Raw genomic sequence first — 15600 nt, forward strand, 5'->3', positions numbered from 1 at the left:
AGATTAAAACAATCAAAAGCTATGAATTGCAAGCAGAGGTTTACTTAGTGGGCACCTGGCAAAAGGCGTGCAAATTGGTTGTCTGGTTCACAATAAATAAATGTTACTTATGCACTGAACAGGGTATTTCATATTTTTGGTGAGATCTGGATCTGATGGAACAGGATGGAAAATGACAAAAAAAACACTTCAAGTGGGAAACAATTTACAGCAGATTTTGCTCATCCTGGTCTTGGACATTAATAAATGAGAATGTGTGACCTAAGTAATCCTGCAGTGCAGGCCATAGATTTGAACCTCCTCTAAAACCACATGGCTAAAAATCTCCCATCTCTTATCACCAGCATTCCCTTGCTTCAGCACTGCCTGTGCTGATATGTAACATGTTATTTGCTGATGAACAGTTTTGTAGCCTTAGGATAATATGAATACAAAATATGCATCATCATTTACAGAAAAACTACTTTTGTGATTGCAATATAGCAGGCAGAGTTCATAGCCTCATATGCACATAGTTAATTTAGCTCTGTATTACAACAAAATCTCTTTATGTGATCCATTCAAGCCTCATGTCTCTCTCTAGATTCACTGGGATGCTTTAAAACCAATAAAAACCAAGGAGATTTTCCCATCTGCATAATTTGCCAAGCTTCACATCTATATACAAAATGAGGAAGAAAACAGCTTCTAAGAAAGCATGAGGAAATTCAAGCCTTTCTTCTCCAGATCATTTTATCTACATCAATTATCACGTCACATGAAAACCATACCTGTGTTTTATTTTTACTGTGTTACAAGAAAATTATGAGCTTTAATAAAAAATAAAGCCACTGTGTGCCCTGGATTTTAGTAAAACCTCCCTAATGACACCTCAAGTACAGAAAATATGATCCATTATATTTCAAAATGGAAAAGAGCCTAATCTACCTCAGGAAACCTTTATGTGCACATTTCATCTGCTTTCCACTGTATGGGAAAAACTGAATTAAATTGTAAACCAAATACCAACAACTGCAGAGCCTAGCAGAACTAAAAGCATAATTGCAATAAAAACTTCAGTTCATGTGCTATTGTTTGACATGACTGAGTTAGGAACTTGGTTGAATTTGAATTTTCTGAACCAGTAAAGGAAAAAATTTAAAAATTTATTGTTTCCAAATGGTTCAAATAACTGTTGATTCTTTTTTTATCATTAAGTTGGTGCAATGTTGTACATTAAGTCAGTATTAGAATGAATTTCATTTTTAGATAGCTTGGAATTCTAATTTCTCCATGGGAAAAGAAGAAAAGCTGGAAGCAGCACCCACTACCAGTCTCCCTTCTCCTTAACAAATTGTGGAAGGAAGATATGGAAAATGATCTCTGACCAGATATGTGCCCTGGTACTAAAAGGTTCTACAGGAAAGACATTCTTGCTGGTCTCCCTCCCTCCATGCCCCAAACCAAGCTGAATCCTCCCATCAGTTCACTCATCACTACATTAACACTGCAAAAAGCAGAGAACATCCCTCTCCCACCAGGTCCATGTCCTCCACAAAAGCCACTGGAGCACAACACTGGGATTCCAGCCAAGGGGATTTGGGGCACAACACTGGGATTCCAATCAGGGGAATTCAGGGTCTAACACTTGGATTCCAGTTCGGGGCATTTGGGGCACAACACTGGGATTTCAGTCAGAGGGACTGGGGGTCCAACACTGGGATTCCAGTGAGAGAGATTGGGGGTCCAACACTGGGATTACAGCCAGAGGGATTTAGGGTCAAACACTGGGATTCCAGTCAGGGGGATCCCAGTCAGGGGGATTCGGGGTCCAACATGAGGATTCCAGCCAGGGGGATCCCAGCGAGAGGAGTTTGGGGTCCAACACTGGGATTCCAGCCAGGGGGACTGGGGGTTCAACACTGGGATTCCAGTCAGAGGGATGTGAGGTCCAACGCTGGAATTCAATCAGGGGAATTTGGGGTCCAACACTGGAATTCCAGTCAGGGGAATTTGGGGTCCAACACTGAAATTCCAGTCAGGGGAATTTGGGGTTCAACACGAGGATTACAGCCAGAGGGATTCAGGGTCCAACATGGGATTCCAGTGAGGGGGATTTGGGGTCCAACACTGGGATTTCAGCCAGAGGGATCCCAGCCAGAGGGATTTGGGGTCCAACATGGGATCCCAGCCAGAGGGATTTGGGGTCCAACATGGGATTCCAGCCAGGGGATTCGTGCTCTGCCCACCTGGCTGGGAATCAGCCAAGCACTGCAGAGGTGCCATTCCTGCCCAACCCCATTGTGTCCCGGGACTCTGAGCCCCAGGAAGGCAGGAGGAGCAGAATGGGACCCCCCAGGAGCAGGACTGGGGGTGGCATGCAGGGACAGTCACCCCAAGCAGGGCCCCGTGCACTTACCATTTGTGTAAGGGTTGACGGTCTTTTTATTTGTCATTACACGTGCTGTGGCATTATTTACCTAAGCACATAGAACAGGGGATTAGAAAGGGTTACAGGCAGGGCCCGTGTCACTATTAAAGGCATGCATTATTACTGCTATTAGTCATGTGAAAATAAAATGCAATTTAATTTATAGAAGGCAACAGGTGCATAACAAAATCATACTATTTATAATTACATTTACTTTCATAACCATTTTAACTTACAAATCATTTCAATAAAGCAACATCATATCATTTAAACTTTAATAAAAAGACATTAAAAGCAAATTAAAAGGTACTGCATAATTTAAGACTTAAGAGCATGCTTGTATTCCATGATAACACTGATACAATAAATACTCAAAACAGAAGAAAAAGAAAAAGATTATATGAAGGAACATGCAGTGGAGTAGAAAGGAAAGAGACAAGGTACAAGGAAACAAAGAAAATGTCAAAAAAGGGACAAACGAATTTTAGCAGTGTGCAACATAACCCTTCAGAAGAGAAGTACCATTGGAAAAGCAACATCTAGCATTCAACACTTGGAACAAGAGCCTTTTTCATTGCAAGAATTAACAAAATCATTCAAGCTTTAAAATCACAGCTAACAAAAGGATAAAAAGAGGGTGCATTATTTAACACAATATGGAGTTAACAATCTGAGTAAGATGTGCACGAAGTCATATCCTCAATCCAATCAGTGCCTCCCAGGCTTGCTTAAAACGTACACTCAATTACAGGCGTACCAATATATAGAAAAAAATGTAGCATCAAGAAAACTTAATACAACAAGTCAAAAAAATCCACGTGGTATATCAGCGCTAAATACGTGAAACGGCAGATGGACTTCTCCACTTACCATTCAGCACCATCGCCAGCATGGGTATGTATACAGTTACCATGGTTACTGAGAGTTTGGTGAGGGCCCTAAGCGCTACCGTCGAGGGGGAAAATGAAAAGGCAAAATATGCAACATCTTACTCAAAAGACGACAGCATTTTCAATTGGTAATTCTTTCTTTTTTTTTTTTTTTCTTTTTTTTTTTTAAGTTCTAACAAATACGACTGAGGCAGTGTTGAAGGGGATCCAGTGGCGCGGCAAACGTGGCTGGAGGTTTCTGGAGATGGGGATGGATCAGGCCACCCAGCTTCCTGAAAATTAGATGTGAATATTTCTCAGTCTCTAGTCTGGTTTTGTTTCTTGTGCATCTTTTTTGGATGCTTCTTGCCCAATCTGAATTTTTTGAAAGCCACTGTGGATCCCACATCAACCCTGCAGCAACAAAAAGAAAAAAAAAAAAAACCAAAAAAAAAAGGAAAAAAAAGGAAAACAAAAAAAAAAAAACAACCTTTTGTTTGATTTTTGTTTTGTCTGTCACACTTTTTTTTGTTGTTGCTGTTCTCAATTTTTCTAATTTTTTTGCTTTTTGTTGGCTGTTTTTTTGGAATCTACTGCACCCATTGATTTACAAAACATCGAAAATAATAACTTCAAAATATTAAAGCTTTCTTTTTATTTTGCTCTCAAATCCGTCATCCACCTTTCAGCAACAATGACAATAATAATAATAATAATTACAAAAGAAATCATAATAAAAAACCCAAGTAAGGCCAGATTCTCTCTCTTTATATATAAATATATATATAAACAATGGGAAGGGGGAAAGGGGAGCACACAGAAGACACCAATGATGCATCTGAAACAACAAATGAGAGTGAAGCAGACATTTATAAAAAAGATGAAAAGGAAAATATTTTGAACATGCACCTCGATTTTACGGCCCTCTACCACGGTGCCGTGTAATTTCTCCCTCGCCCTGTCCGCATCAGCACTATTTTCGAAAGTTACGAAACCAAATCCCTGCATGCAGGAGGGAGAAGGGGGGAAAACAACATGCACATTATTATTTCAGTCAATGACCACTTGTTTGCTTATGTTCTCTCTCTTTAATTTAATATTTTTCTTGTCCTCGCTTCATTTCTGTAACATGCAAATTAGAAAAATTATAGTTGTATTGAGATGTGCAATAAATAAGCAACAAATGTGAATAAATTTTTTTTCCCTGTCATCAGTTAGATAATACCCTCTCAGAAAGTCAAAGAATGATACCAAAAATACCTTTCTACATGTCACTACAGAGGAAAATAAATCTAACAATAAGAAAATGAAATTAAAATAAATTACAGAGTTTACACATAGAAAAAAATGAACTAATGAGAAAAGAAAATGAACCACGTTTTAATGACATGCAGATATCTCAACGAAATAAAAAAACATGTGCACAAAATTCAACACTGAATGTCAATATACTCTAAACATTGCCTACTCAGTCATGCTGTTGTGATCATAAGAAACACTGTTCCCATGCAACACTAGGGTAACTTAAACTTTTGTCAAACTATACAGCCTTTACTTATTTTTTTATAAAAGGAAAAAAGGAAAGAAAAAAAGAAAAACCACCAACAAAACAAAAGTACTTTCAGAACAAAGTATAAACTTTCTTGTATTAACAGATCAAAGAAAATCACATGATGTGAATATAAAAAGAAACTCTGATAAAAGAAGAAAAATGCAAACATTTTGAATAAATTTAACTGCTTTATTTGCTTGTTCTGCATATTATTTTCCACATATGGAACATGCAACTGGTAAAACTCCAGAATCCCATGCTTGTGGGACAAATCTGAAATTCTGCTTATAACAAATCCCCTCCTTTATAGTACTAGGCTTAAATAAACACTTTAAATCCTACTAAAATGCCTTTTATGCCCTGAGTTAAATAAAACACTGTTTAAAATGGCAAATATTTTTGAGAAATTTGACAGTGAAAAACATTTTAGAAACATACACCAACCCTTTGAAGTAATTCTTGCATTAGCACTACGATGCCTTTGCATGCCTCCCAAAATTATCCAAACAAACGCTCCTCTCCATCCCTGAGCTTTCACACCCAGAAACATTTACAAGTTGCACGTGGTGCTTTGCACACAGGCAGTGCTTACATAGTTTAAGTGGTCCTAAAACCGTTTTTATTTTTAGTTTTTATTTCTGTTTTAGCCTGAACTCTGTTCTGCTCCTGAGCCATCAGCCACTCATCTGCCTTTGCTGAGTTTTGCCAGTGTTCACCCACTAGGAACACTGTCTGCAGGGCTACCTACTGCACAAAGTGACTGGTTAAAAAAAAAAAAAAAAGGGTAAAATTATAATAAAAATAAAGATAAGACATTTCTACGTTCATTTACACAAAGGGGAAACCAAATATCAAACTAAGGCAAAACTGACACGAGGCAGGGAGAAATGAATGAGTATGAACTGCACAACTAATTAGTCAACCACCAACAAAAGTGAAGTAACTCTCAGGATAATTTCCTGGGTTATTTGGGTTATTTCACCTGCTCAAAGAACTGAGTTATTTATTCCCATTTATAATGCAAAAAGGGCCATTTATGTACAGCAGTGTCTCTCTAAAGCAGCTTAAGCACAGCTACTCTTTTTTCCCCGTTTAAACCCAGCCTGAAGCCTGAGCTGCCAAGTGCTCTGTCAGCAGCTGAATCCATTCTCACTACTCCTGATTCCACACATTTTCTCCACACCCCTGTCCACAATTTTAGCACAAGGCCATGACCTCACTTGCCACAAGTCACTGAGGATGGAGCTCTCTGTTTCCCAAAGCACCAGGAGTGGTGAGAGAAAGCAAATGCCCCTCCTCAGCACCAACGTCCATGGTTTAGATCCTTGTACAGGCTCTTCTTATACCTAAACCCATCCTCAACTTTCAACTCCTATTTCTTCTACAAATTATTGTCCCATCTTGTTAAAACTCTGTAAAAAATCCCTCCTAATTTAGGATACCATTAAGAAAATTTCACAGCAGAAAACATCACTGTATCCATGGTTCTAAGCAGAGTAACTCCATTCAATAGCAGAAATTCCCCCAATTCTGTTTGGTTTTTTTCCTATTATCTTGCCTGAGAAATTGTCCCCTCCTGGAATTGCAAACATTTGGAGGGAGTTAAGTCAAAATTTTCTGTCACTCTCCTCAGCTCACAGTGCCACCAGTTAACTTTTGTTCAAACGGCTAAAGATAAAAACCTAATTATACTAAAAATATTAGAAAAATATAAAAAGTGGAGCCACAAGCCAAGAACTTCAAAGATTCTGAAAATAATACTCATTGTCATTTTTTCATTTCTTATGTTGTACTTATTCTCATAATCAACACTACTTAACTTAAGCTCTTGCTATTTATGCAAATCTTTAACTTTACCTGGCTGACAGAGAAACTCAAGAACAAAACCCAGATTTACCCATCACACATTCAAATACCCACACAAACACTTTAGCATCAATTTAATTTGCAGCTGAGTTAACAGCTGCATTCTATTAACTGGTAATGCAAATATAGGCCTTTTATTTTTAAAATCTGTCAAGTGATTTAATAATAACCAAGTTAGAATGTGAGGAGGTTCTGATTTAATTTGGGAGGCACTTTGGGGTTCTCCTTATTTGAAGAAATAGGTGTTAATGTAATATACAATAGATACACATTAATAAATACACACATAAACAGATTTCTGCAAGTATATATAGAGCTGTCTAGAGCATTGATTTATAACTGATAGAAAATGGTCAAAAATTCAAAAGTCATCAGTGTTGCTGTATATTTTAGCAAAGCTTTCTTCATTATGATTATACATTCAAACAAGCAGACATTTGTAGTATGACTTTCATTGATTTAGGGTTTTCTTTTATGGAAAGACAGTGGTGCTCTAATGTTATGTTTTTTGAATATGCAATTCCATTTTTCTTAACTATTATGGCATGAGAATGAGATTCCTTCTGGGGTTTTTTTGCAACAATTGTTTATAACATTAACTATTAGAATAAAAAGAAAGAAAAAGAAACAGAAACAAAAACAATTCTAGCAATTCTTATGCCAAACTGCAGCTAGAAACAAATTTGAATTCTGATCCTGCAAACTTTGTTACCTGTACTCAGTCTGAAACCACTTAGTAGTCCTTTCAGTTTCAGTGGGATTTTATGAAAACATAGATAAGCACTGCCAGGAATGGGACTTTAATCTGGTGCATCTTAATTCCTACAGAATGGACACGAAATGATCAGATTAAAAAAATAAAAAAAAAAAAAAGAAAAAAAAAGAACAGAAAAAAGATGTCCCTCTCATTCCTAATATTTCTTTTTTTTTTTTCCTTAACTTTCCATTTAATTGAGAGAATCTAAAGGTACTTCTGCAAATGAAAATATGGAAAATATTCCATAGCTGTAGCTGAAATATCTCTGAGCAAGGTGAGAGGCAGCAGCCCTGCCTCAGGCATCCCTGGGGACAGCTGGGCTGCAGCCCTGGTGCTGCAGGAACATTCTTCAACAAACCTGACCTAAGTGTGTAACTGAGGCAGGGATGTGACAAACCCAGCCAGGAAAACCTTTTCCCTCTGAAATCCTTCCCAGGATCTTGCCTTTAGCACGAGGCACTGAGATATTTTCATGCTGCCAAGCAAACATCAAAAAAAAAAAAGCTCAATTTGAAACATCTCCTTATGCCATCCCCCAAAACTCTGACAAAACCTTTCACTTGTGCAGGTGTGGTGGTTAAAATGCCCACCTGGGCAAGGTTTAGTGGCTAAACAAAAGTTTAAACTCCTCCCAGGTGTGCTCAGCTCCACCCTGTCAGCACCAGCAGCAAAAGTGGGGGATGGCTCTGGAAATTAATGGGATGATGCAGCAGCAGCAGGTCTGGGCAATCCATGTCTTTTGCAAACATTGTTGAACAACCATAATTTAAAAATAATAAATTTTGGCCAGAGCAGGGGATTCTAAGCCACCCAAATTCCATCCATTTTAGTTGTTTACTGAAAAAGTGATGAATGTTCCAACTGAGTTTGGGCTGGCAGGCAAGGGGATTAATTAATGTCTGAGTAATTAACCAGGAGATTTCAGCTGTTCCATTTAGGTTTAAAATAAAAAGTGAAGGTTCTAATTTCAGAAAATAAATATTAACAGAATTAAAATATATCTGATTTAAGATAGAATTTTGATGTATATGTTTCTTTATATATGACAGGTTACACTATGTCTAGAGCAGGGATAACATTCCATCACTAATAATAAATGATATATGAGTTACAAGAAGATTGAAACATTTGTGAATAAATTTTTTAGTGTGTCTGACATGGCAAGGAAACGAAAAAAAGATATGCATATGACAGACATAACCCCTATAATGCAGCTGATATCACAGGTGAACACACTGGGTTACAGTTTTGCACCAGGTGATGCAGTCCTGGCCATTCTATCTTGCTTTATTTCTTAAATACTGAATAAATTGAAGTATGCATTTAAGGCAAAGTATTTTTGGAAAAAAAAAAAATTAGATGTTTGCAATACAATAAGAACTCTTTTAATAAAGTAAATGCTAAAAGAGATTGTTTTCAAAGGGTTGGTGTAGTAAGGCTTTAACTAAAGAGGAAAACATCTGCACTTAATCTGGAACAATCACATATTTTCTCAGCTAATTACTAAAGAAGATAGTTATTAGATATAATTGTCATCTTTCATTTCAATAAAGGAAAAAAATACCTGTACTAGTACAAACCTGCCTACAAATATCTTTAACTATGGACTCATAAAATAAATGAAATAATTACCCTTGAAAAATAAGGACAGCAAAAATCAACATTCCCATATAACAGGTGACAGTTTGGAGTAGTTAAAATTACCCCCTTTAAAAGATATGAGTCCAATGATTTTCATACTGCTTAGAAAACTGACTGACAGCTCAGATGTTTTCACTAACATAAAATTTCAGACATTATTTTGTCACAGCAGTGCAGTTGTTTCCTTTTACTCATATATTTTAAACAAAACAAAAAACTCCACAGGTGAATTAAACTGCTTACCTTTGAGCCTCGCTCATTAAAAATAATTTCAACATCTAAGATTTTACCAAATTGCTGCAAAGAAACAGAAAAAGTCACATGAAAATTAGATAACTTCAACTCTTCTATCATATACAATATAAAAGTTGTTTCAGGAAATGCTGCAATGTTTTACAAATGTTAAATGATATAAAACCAAATATTTTAAACACAAAAAGAAAGACAGCACTAAAAGGAGTCAGATCAATATTATTTCTAAATTCTGTGCATCATTCTGCTCAATACAATCACCACTCAGTGGAACTTCAAGCTCAGTGAAGCCCCTGACAGAGAGGAAAGAACATTCAACTGAGAGGACAGTGAAGTAAAAGTCCCAAATTTCTGCATTTTCCAGAAAAGGCGAAGGAGTTTTGTCACTTCTGCATTACAGGAATAAGATTAAATCAGGTGGGAGTTTTGTTGCTGGCTTCATGGACTGAGGATTTCTTTCCACCCTTGCTGAAATTGGTAACCATTATTCCCTAAGAAGTTTTGTCTTAGTAGAGCATAATTTGGAAAACTAGAATGGATACTCACTTTGGGGGGATTTTTTTCTCTGCTCAAAATTGTATTTTTAGTATAATATTAGAAGTGACTGTTATTCCTATTGACCTCCAACAGCACTCAATTCCCTAGACCTTGTTTGCACACAAAAAAGCTGAACCCAGCTGCTTGTCCCAGAGGAAAAGCCCTGTTGGATCTGCCTTAGGAAGGGAATAAATGTTAGAACACTTTTTGTTAGGACACATCTTGTGAGGTGACAATGTAATGCATCAAGGGGTCATTTCTGTTATTTCAGAAGTCATTAACATCAGTGCTGGCATAGGTAACTGATCCAATATCTTAAACAGAAAGGCAGAAATTAGAGAGAGGTAAATGGAGAATAATTCAGCAAGAATCCCAGGAATTGCAGAAATAAGCACTCCAGTCTTTTCAGATCTAATAAACAATTACAGGCCAGGAAGGACAGTATTCCTTCTCTAGCTTATTAAAGGGTTTCAACTTGACCATGAAAAGTCAACCATCACTTGGTATACTTTGGCTTATTTCATGTGCTTGCATCCATTTAATCAATGCTTTAACTTCCACTTCAGCCTTAATTCAGACACAGACTTGATATTTAAACAATTCTCCTCTGCAATATTCGTGTCCATGTAAAAAGATCATCTACTGTGTGCTTTACATGGCCACAACGCAGACCTGCCATATTTCATATGAAATATTTCAACTCACACATACAAAAATCTTATTTCTCTGTCATTTCAGAAGTTAAAATTTCCTGTTACCAAGTCATTCTGGAAGTCAGCTGGAAACTCCAGCCATTCTCCAGTGTCGGTCTTTTGAGACCTAAGACTTAGACACATTAAAAAGAAATGTGTTTATTCATTTATAAATCACTACAATTCCTACCAAAAAAATCCTTTCATTTAATGTTTTTTCATATAAAACCTATTTTAAGTGGTTTGTTTAGTTTAAATAAATTAGCATATTTTTCTCTGGAGGGTTAATTATTATGCCTTCTGCTATTCTGCTGATGAGCTGGAAGCTGTGTTCAGGGGAGGCAACTTGTACCAAGGCAGATCTAGCAGAACAGTCACTCATTTCCCAGTATTACAACAGGATTCTTTTTCCAGGGACTGCTTCCTACAGAGGAATAAATACTGAGAAACACCATCCTCTGACTCACATACAAACACATTTCAGAACAACTTAAAAATCTGAACATGAAAGAGAGAAAAAAGTGCAGGGATGTGAGGCACTTGGTGCTGCACTGAATAAGCAGCTGTAATGCAGGAGAGAATTTGGTTTAGTGAGGCAGAATAAGGACAGTGAGAGTAACAGAAATACTTGAGTCCTGACTTGGGTTCCAAGAGATGATCGAGTACATTTCTAAATGAGGTTTAGTGGCATTTCAAAATAAACCTGAGAGTTCTTGGATCAGGGAGTAGAAAGCCAATCTAAGCTCTCGTGTTTATAATCCTATTGCTGCTGGTGTGTCCAGAGCCTGTGTGAAACACAGGGGATGTGCTTGAAGGCGGCTGTGGCCTGGGGGGAAGCACAAACTGAGAGATTAACAGAAAAATACTAATAAAAACCTTCAAAGGCTTTTTGCAGACCTACAAAACACGTGGAGATGGGTGAGGATTCCTGTGTCTGAACTTTGTGCTGAAATTCAGCCTGTGCCTGCCTTACGCAGGAGGTCAGGCACTGAGTGTTTAACATCACACTCTCCAAAATCAATAAAGGCAGGCAGATAAATCCAGATGTGTACAGCAGCAATATGTATGCATTTAAACCACCACAAACAGCTTTTTGTGCATGTAGTACAAAGCACCCAAGTGCATCACATCCAGCACAATCAGTGTCATTTCCCAGTTGTCACTGGCAAATCAGATGTTTGATTACACACAGATTAAAGGGGAATCTTTCTGGAAAATGGTTAAACAGCCTCAATCAGAGATACAGCCCTCACAGCTGCCTGTAATACAAAATACCTATTGCAATGCAAATGTAAAAAACAAAAACAAAACCCAGAAATAAATATGAGCACTTACACCAAACATTTGTCTAAGATCTGGATCCCGGAATCTGAAGGGTATATTTGACACGTGGAGCCGTTTGGGCTGTGATTTGTTTTCTGTGTTTTCAGAAGATTGTGTCTGTTGCTGGCCATCGGTCTGTGCTGCATCATCTGTCTGCTAAAAGGGTAAAGCAAAATAAAGCACACTGTAAGTATTGTTAATACAAGGGGGTGAACTTAAATCCTAAAAAAAAAAAACCCAATAAAAACCAAACAAACTAAAATCAGTTAAATCTGCTCCAACGTAGTGAGGAACACCAGAAGTCTAAATACATGAAAATCAAGTCCATTTCTGTCTCAACAGCATACATTTCCAGCAATAATATGTATTTGGAATAAACTGGAGAATGAGTAAATTATTATTTGTAATTTGCTTAGCTGCTCTTAAATAATGAATGAATATATCTCCCTATAAGATCGTAGAAATTTCTTTAACCCTTTCTGTGTTTGCCAAAGTAAGCAACAGAATCTGCAGTGCAAATGCTCTCTGCTGGCAGAGCAAGCCAGACCCTTTGAAATGAGATTAGAGCTTTTATTCAGAGGCCACTGGGATTCTCCACAGCAGGCAGGTAACACATCTCCTCCTCTTTGCCATCTCATGAGCAGTGCTGATGGGCACTGAGGGTCATTCTGGCCAGAAAAATGGTGCCCATTATGGAAAAGGCCTTGAGTTGTGAGAGGGAGCAGAAGTTTAATCAGTGGTGAAGGTTGCCTGACACAAGTGTGAGACCCAGAAACAAAGTTGTGCAGATTTTCTTCCTCACCAAAATGAGGTTATGTCATGGTGCTTCTGACAGGGACAGCGTTCCCTGGGTTTAAAATTCTGGTTTAAAACAGAAGGACATTGCCATGTGTTATGATTTAACAAACAAATCACAAATCTGCAGTGAGATGAGGAAAAAACATAAAATGCCCCTCAACCAAAAAGTAAAACGAACCAGTGCTGGTCTATCAATATGTTATAGAAATTACTCATCTCTGTTCTTTAATTACATCCTACAGTGCCTAATTAATTACTGCTCGTACAGCACACAGTCATTAGCCAAGGCTCTGTATGGGTATTTTAAAACAGCACAGTCATTCCTGTGCATGGGCAGAAGGGTTGGGAAGAATAGAAGGGGAAAGAAAATGGTTGAATGAAAAACTACAAGGATGATCTGACAGCCATCACTCTCTTTGCTCTTTCCTTTTTCCTTCTGACCCCATTGTTTTTCTCATTATTCATCTTTCTCTTTTGTGCTAATGTTACATTCAGTTTGTCTTTCTGAGTTTTCTCATTTAAAGAACAAAAAGGAGAAATTGCCCATTTCCTGCTAATATTTCTAGTATTTCTTTTAGGAGACAACAGTTTAAGCAACATAAAAATGGTTAAATAAAATAAACCTTACCACACAGTTTTAGTACCAACAAGCCTGTTGAAGAGGAAGCAAAAGAACTCAAACAGAACACATCATTTACATCAGCAATAACTACACAGAAATTGAATTCTAGCAAGTGAAATTCAACAATATCCTCCCTAAATAATACAAATATTCTCAAATTAAAAGTGCTAACATCTATATTACCTATACTTCTGTGTTAAGAACAGGTGCTCATTTCTGCAGCAGCATCAGTCCACCAGGAACATCTCTGTTATTTCAGAGGATATGATGAGACACACACAAACACAAACTTTTGTGTGCACTGAAGAAAGATTTACAAGTGATCCAAACAAATAATGGGATCAGATCAAGTGTAAACCTAAAACTGAGTCAGTGCCACCACATCTCTTCATGTGCTACGCCCTGAACTCACAGCCCCACAAAGTAAATAATTTATCTTTATGAATATTTAGTGATTTAGATAGGAAATATGGTATATAGCTGTCAAGAGACCAAAATGTTCCATGCTAATCTATTGTTAGCTAAAATCAACCCAAAAATTCAAACTTTAGATTTTGAGGCAGCCGTTTCACCCAGAGACACCACAGGGATTATTTTCTACCTTCAGGCATAAAAAGAGAGAAATAGAAAAGAAATTTGGTATGTGAGAGCAGGTGGGGGATGACAGACTGGAAGCTCTTGAAATAAAACACTCCTGAAGAATTTGAGGTCAATTAGATTAATCTGAGGAGAACTGCAAAATTCTAAAGGTGCTATTAAGTTTCAGGAACAGAGGGTGCCCAAGGAAGAAATTATATAATCAGTGTCCTGTATAAATGCAAATAGAAAAGAGTAATCTCTGCTCATTTTATTCATAGAAATGAGGAGTAGAAGGGCTGAGCTGTGCACCACAAACATCCCAAAACACTGGGAGCAACTGCCCTACTTAGCAGCTGAACAGATTATGGTCCACAAAATCCAGTGAGGTTTCTGAGGGGCTGTTAAAATGGAGCTACAAATTATGGGTGAAGAGAATAAATCCAGGTACCCGTGTTTTCCAGGCCTTTGGTTGGTTTTACCACTTTTAAAAATCATTTTAATTTAAGAAGTCTCAAATTTGCACTCTCAGCATAGAATGTCTCAGTCTGGGCAGCGAGGGCTGAAAACCAGAAACTTTAGCAAGTCCCTGTCACCAACAATTCATAACTGTCCACGACCCTCAAGATCCCTGGGGCAGAATTAGCATGGCTAAAGCATTTAGAACGTATGAAAAGGCTTAGCAATGTAACAGGCTCTTTACAAAGCACATTATCATCCAGAAATCCACAGCTGTGCCCGGAGATCTGGACAAGGATAACCACGAACTGAAACTGGAATGTGAAGATGATGCAGAAATTCACACAAGGAGGTAAAACACACCAGAGGGAGAGGACAGGCTGGATTTTGAAAAATCCAAGCCAGGAAACTTTCAGAGCTCTGTGGACTCATGGAACCAGAATGTAATTTACCTCACACGTACAGAATATATTTCAGGAGAAAACCTTCACTGCTGGAGGACCTGAAGAGTGGTGGTTTGATAGTCCTTTAAAAATTAATTGATGTGAGGATGTGGTATTGTCCTTCTTCCATCCCTGGAGTCCTGGATGCAATCAGGCTGCTTTCTGGCCCCTATTCCACCACATTTTTGCAATTATAAGATATTAAAGATTCTTAATATACTATAGTCTTAAGACTTATAATGAAAGTTGCAAAAACAGAATGCAGAAATAGAAGATCAAATTCTCACTCACAGCAAAACAAATTGAGGTGAGCTCCCTTTACTTCAGTGAGCTACTGAGGGCTTAAGTGTTAAAATAAATTAGAATTGAAACATTCTTAGAGGTAAGCAAACCCATATCAAAGAGGGCATTTCCAAAAAACATTTATGTTTTACATGTAAGATAATTTCAGTATAAACAATTGGTATCCTTTTAAACGAAATCCATCATCAGGAGAGTTAATATCTATTGTTTTCTAAAGAAGTTCTTTACCTTCAGCAAAAAACTTCTTTTTATTTCCTTAACTCGGTTCTGGAAACAGAAAGCTTCTGTTATTGAAAAGCCTTAAGTTCTTAAAGACTTCACAGTAAAATTATTAAACTAGTTTTAAAGAAGTAAAATTATTAAAGTAATTTTTCTGGTTCCCCTTCCAAGCTTGTTTCCTGAGAATTTAAGAAACAAAAAATATACAAGTGAAGAAAACCACTAAACCAAATATTTGTTTAGATAAAATAAATTTGACAATTTTTTGTTTGGAAAAAAAT

General features: G+C 37.3%; 1 protein-coding gene across 13 annotated transcripts in view; it reads right to left on the minus strand.

The window, feature by feature from the left end:
• Positions 1 to 15600, minus strand: part of RBFOX1 (RNA binding fox-1 homolog 1) — a 1162992-nt gene that overhangs the window by 83296 nt on the left and 1064096 nt on the right. For all 13 annotated transcript variants that reach the window (XM_059484829.1, XM_059484819.1, XM_059484826.1 and 10 more), the window contains 4 exons: positions 11912 to 12055; positions 9339 to 9392; positions 4189 to 4281; positions 2399 to 2459 (listed from right to left, as the gene is read on the minus strand). In XM_059484829.1, the coding sequence (XP_059340812.1) occupies positions 2399 to 2459; positions 4189 to 4281; positions 9339 to 9392; positions 11912 to 12055 (352 nt within the window). The remainder of the gene's footprint in view (positions 1 to 2398; positions 2460 to 4188; positions 4282 to 9338; positions 9393 to 11911; positions 12056 to 15600) is intronic.

Source organism: Ammospiza nelsoni, chromosome 17 (genome assembly GCF_027579445.1).
Source record: "Ammospiza nelsoni isolate bAmmNel1 chromosome 17, bAmmNel1.pri, whole genome shotgun sequence".
Classification (NCBI taxonomy): Eukaryota; Metazoa; Chordata; class Aves; order Passeriformes; family Passerellidae; genus Ammospiza; species Ammospiza nelsoni.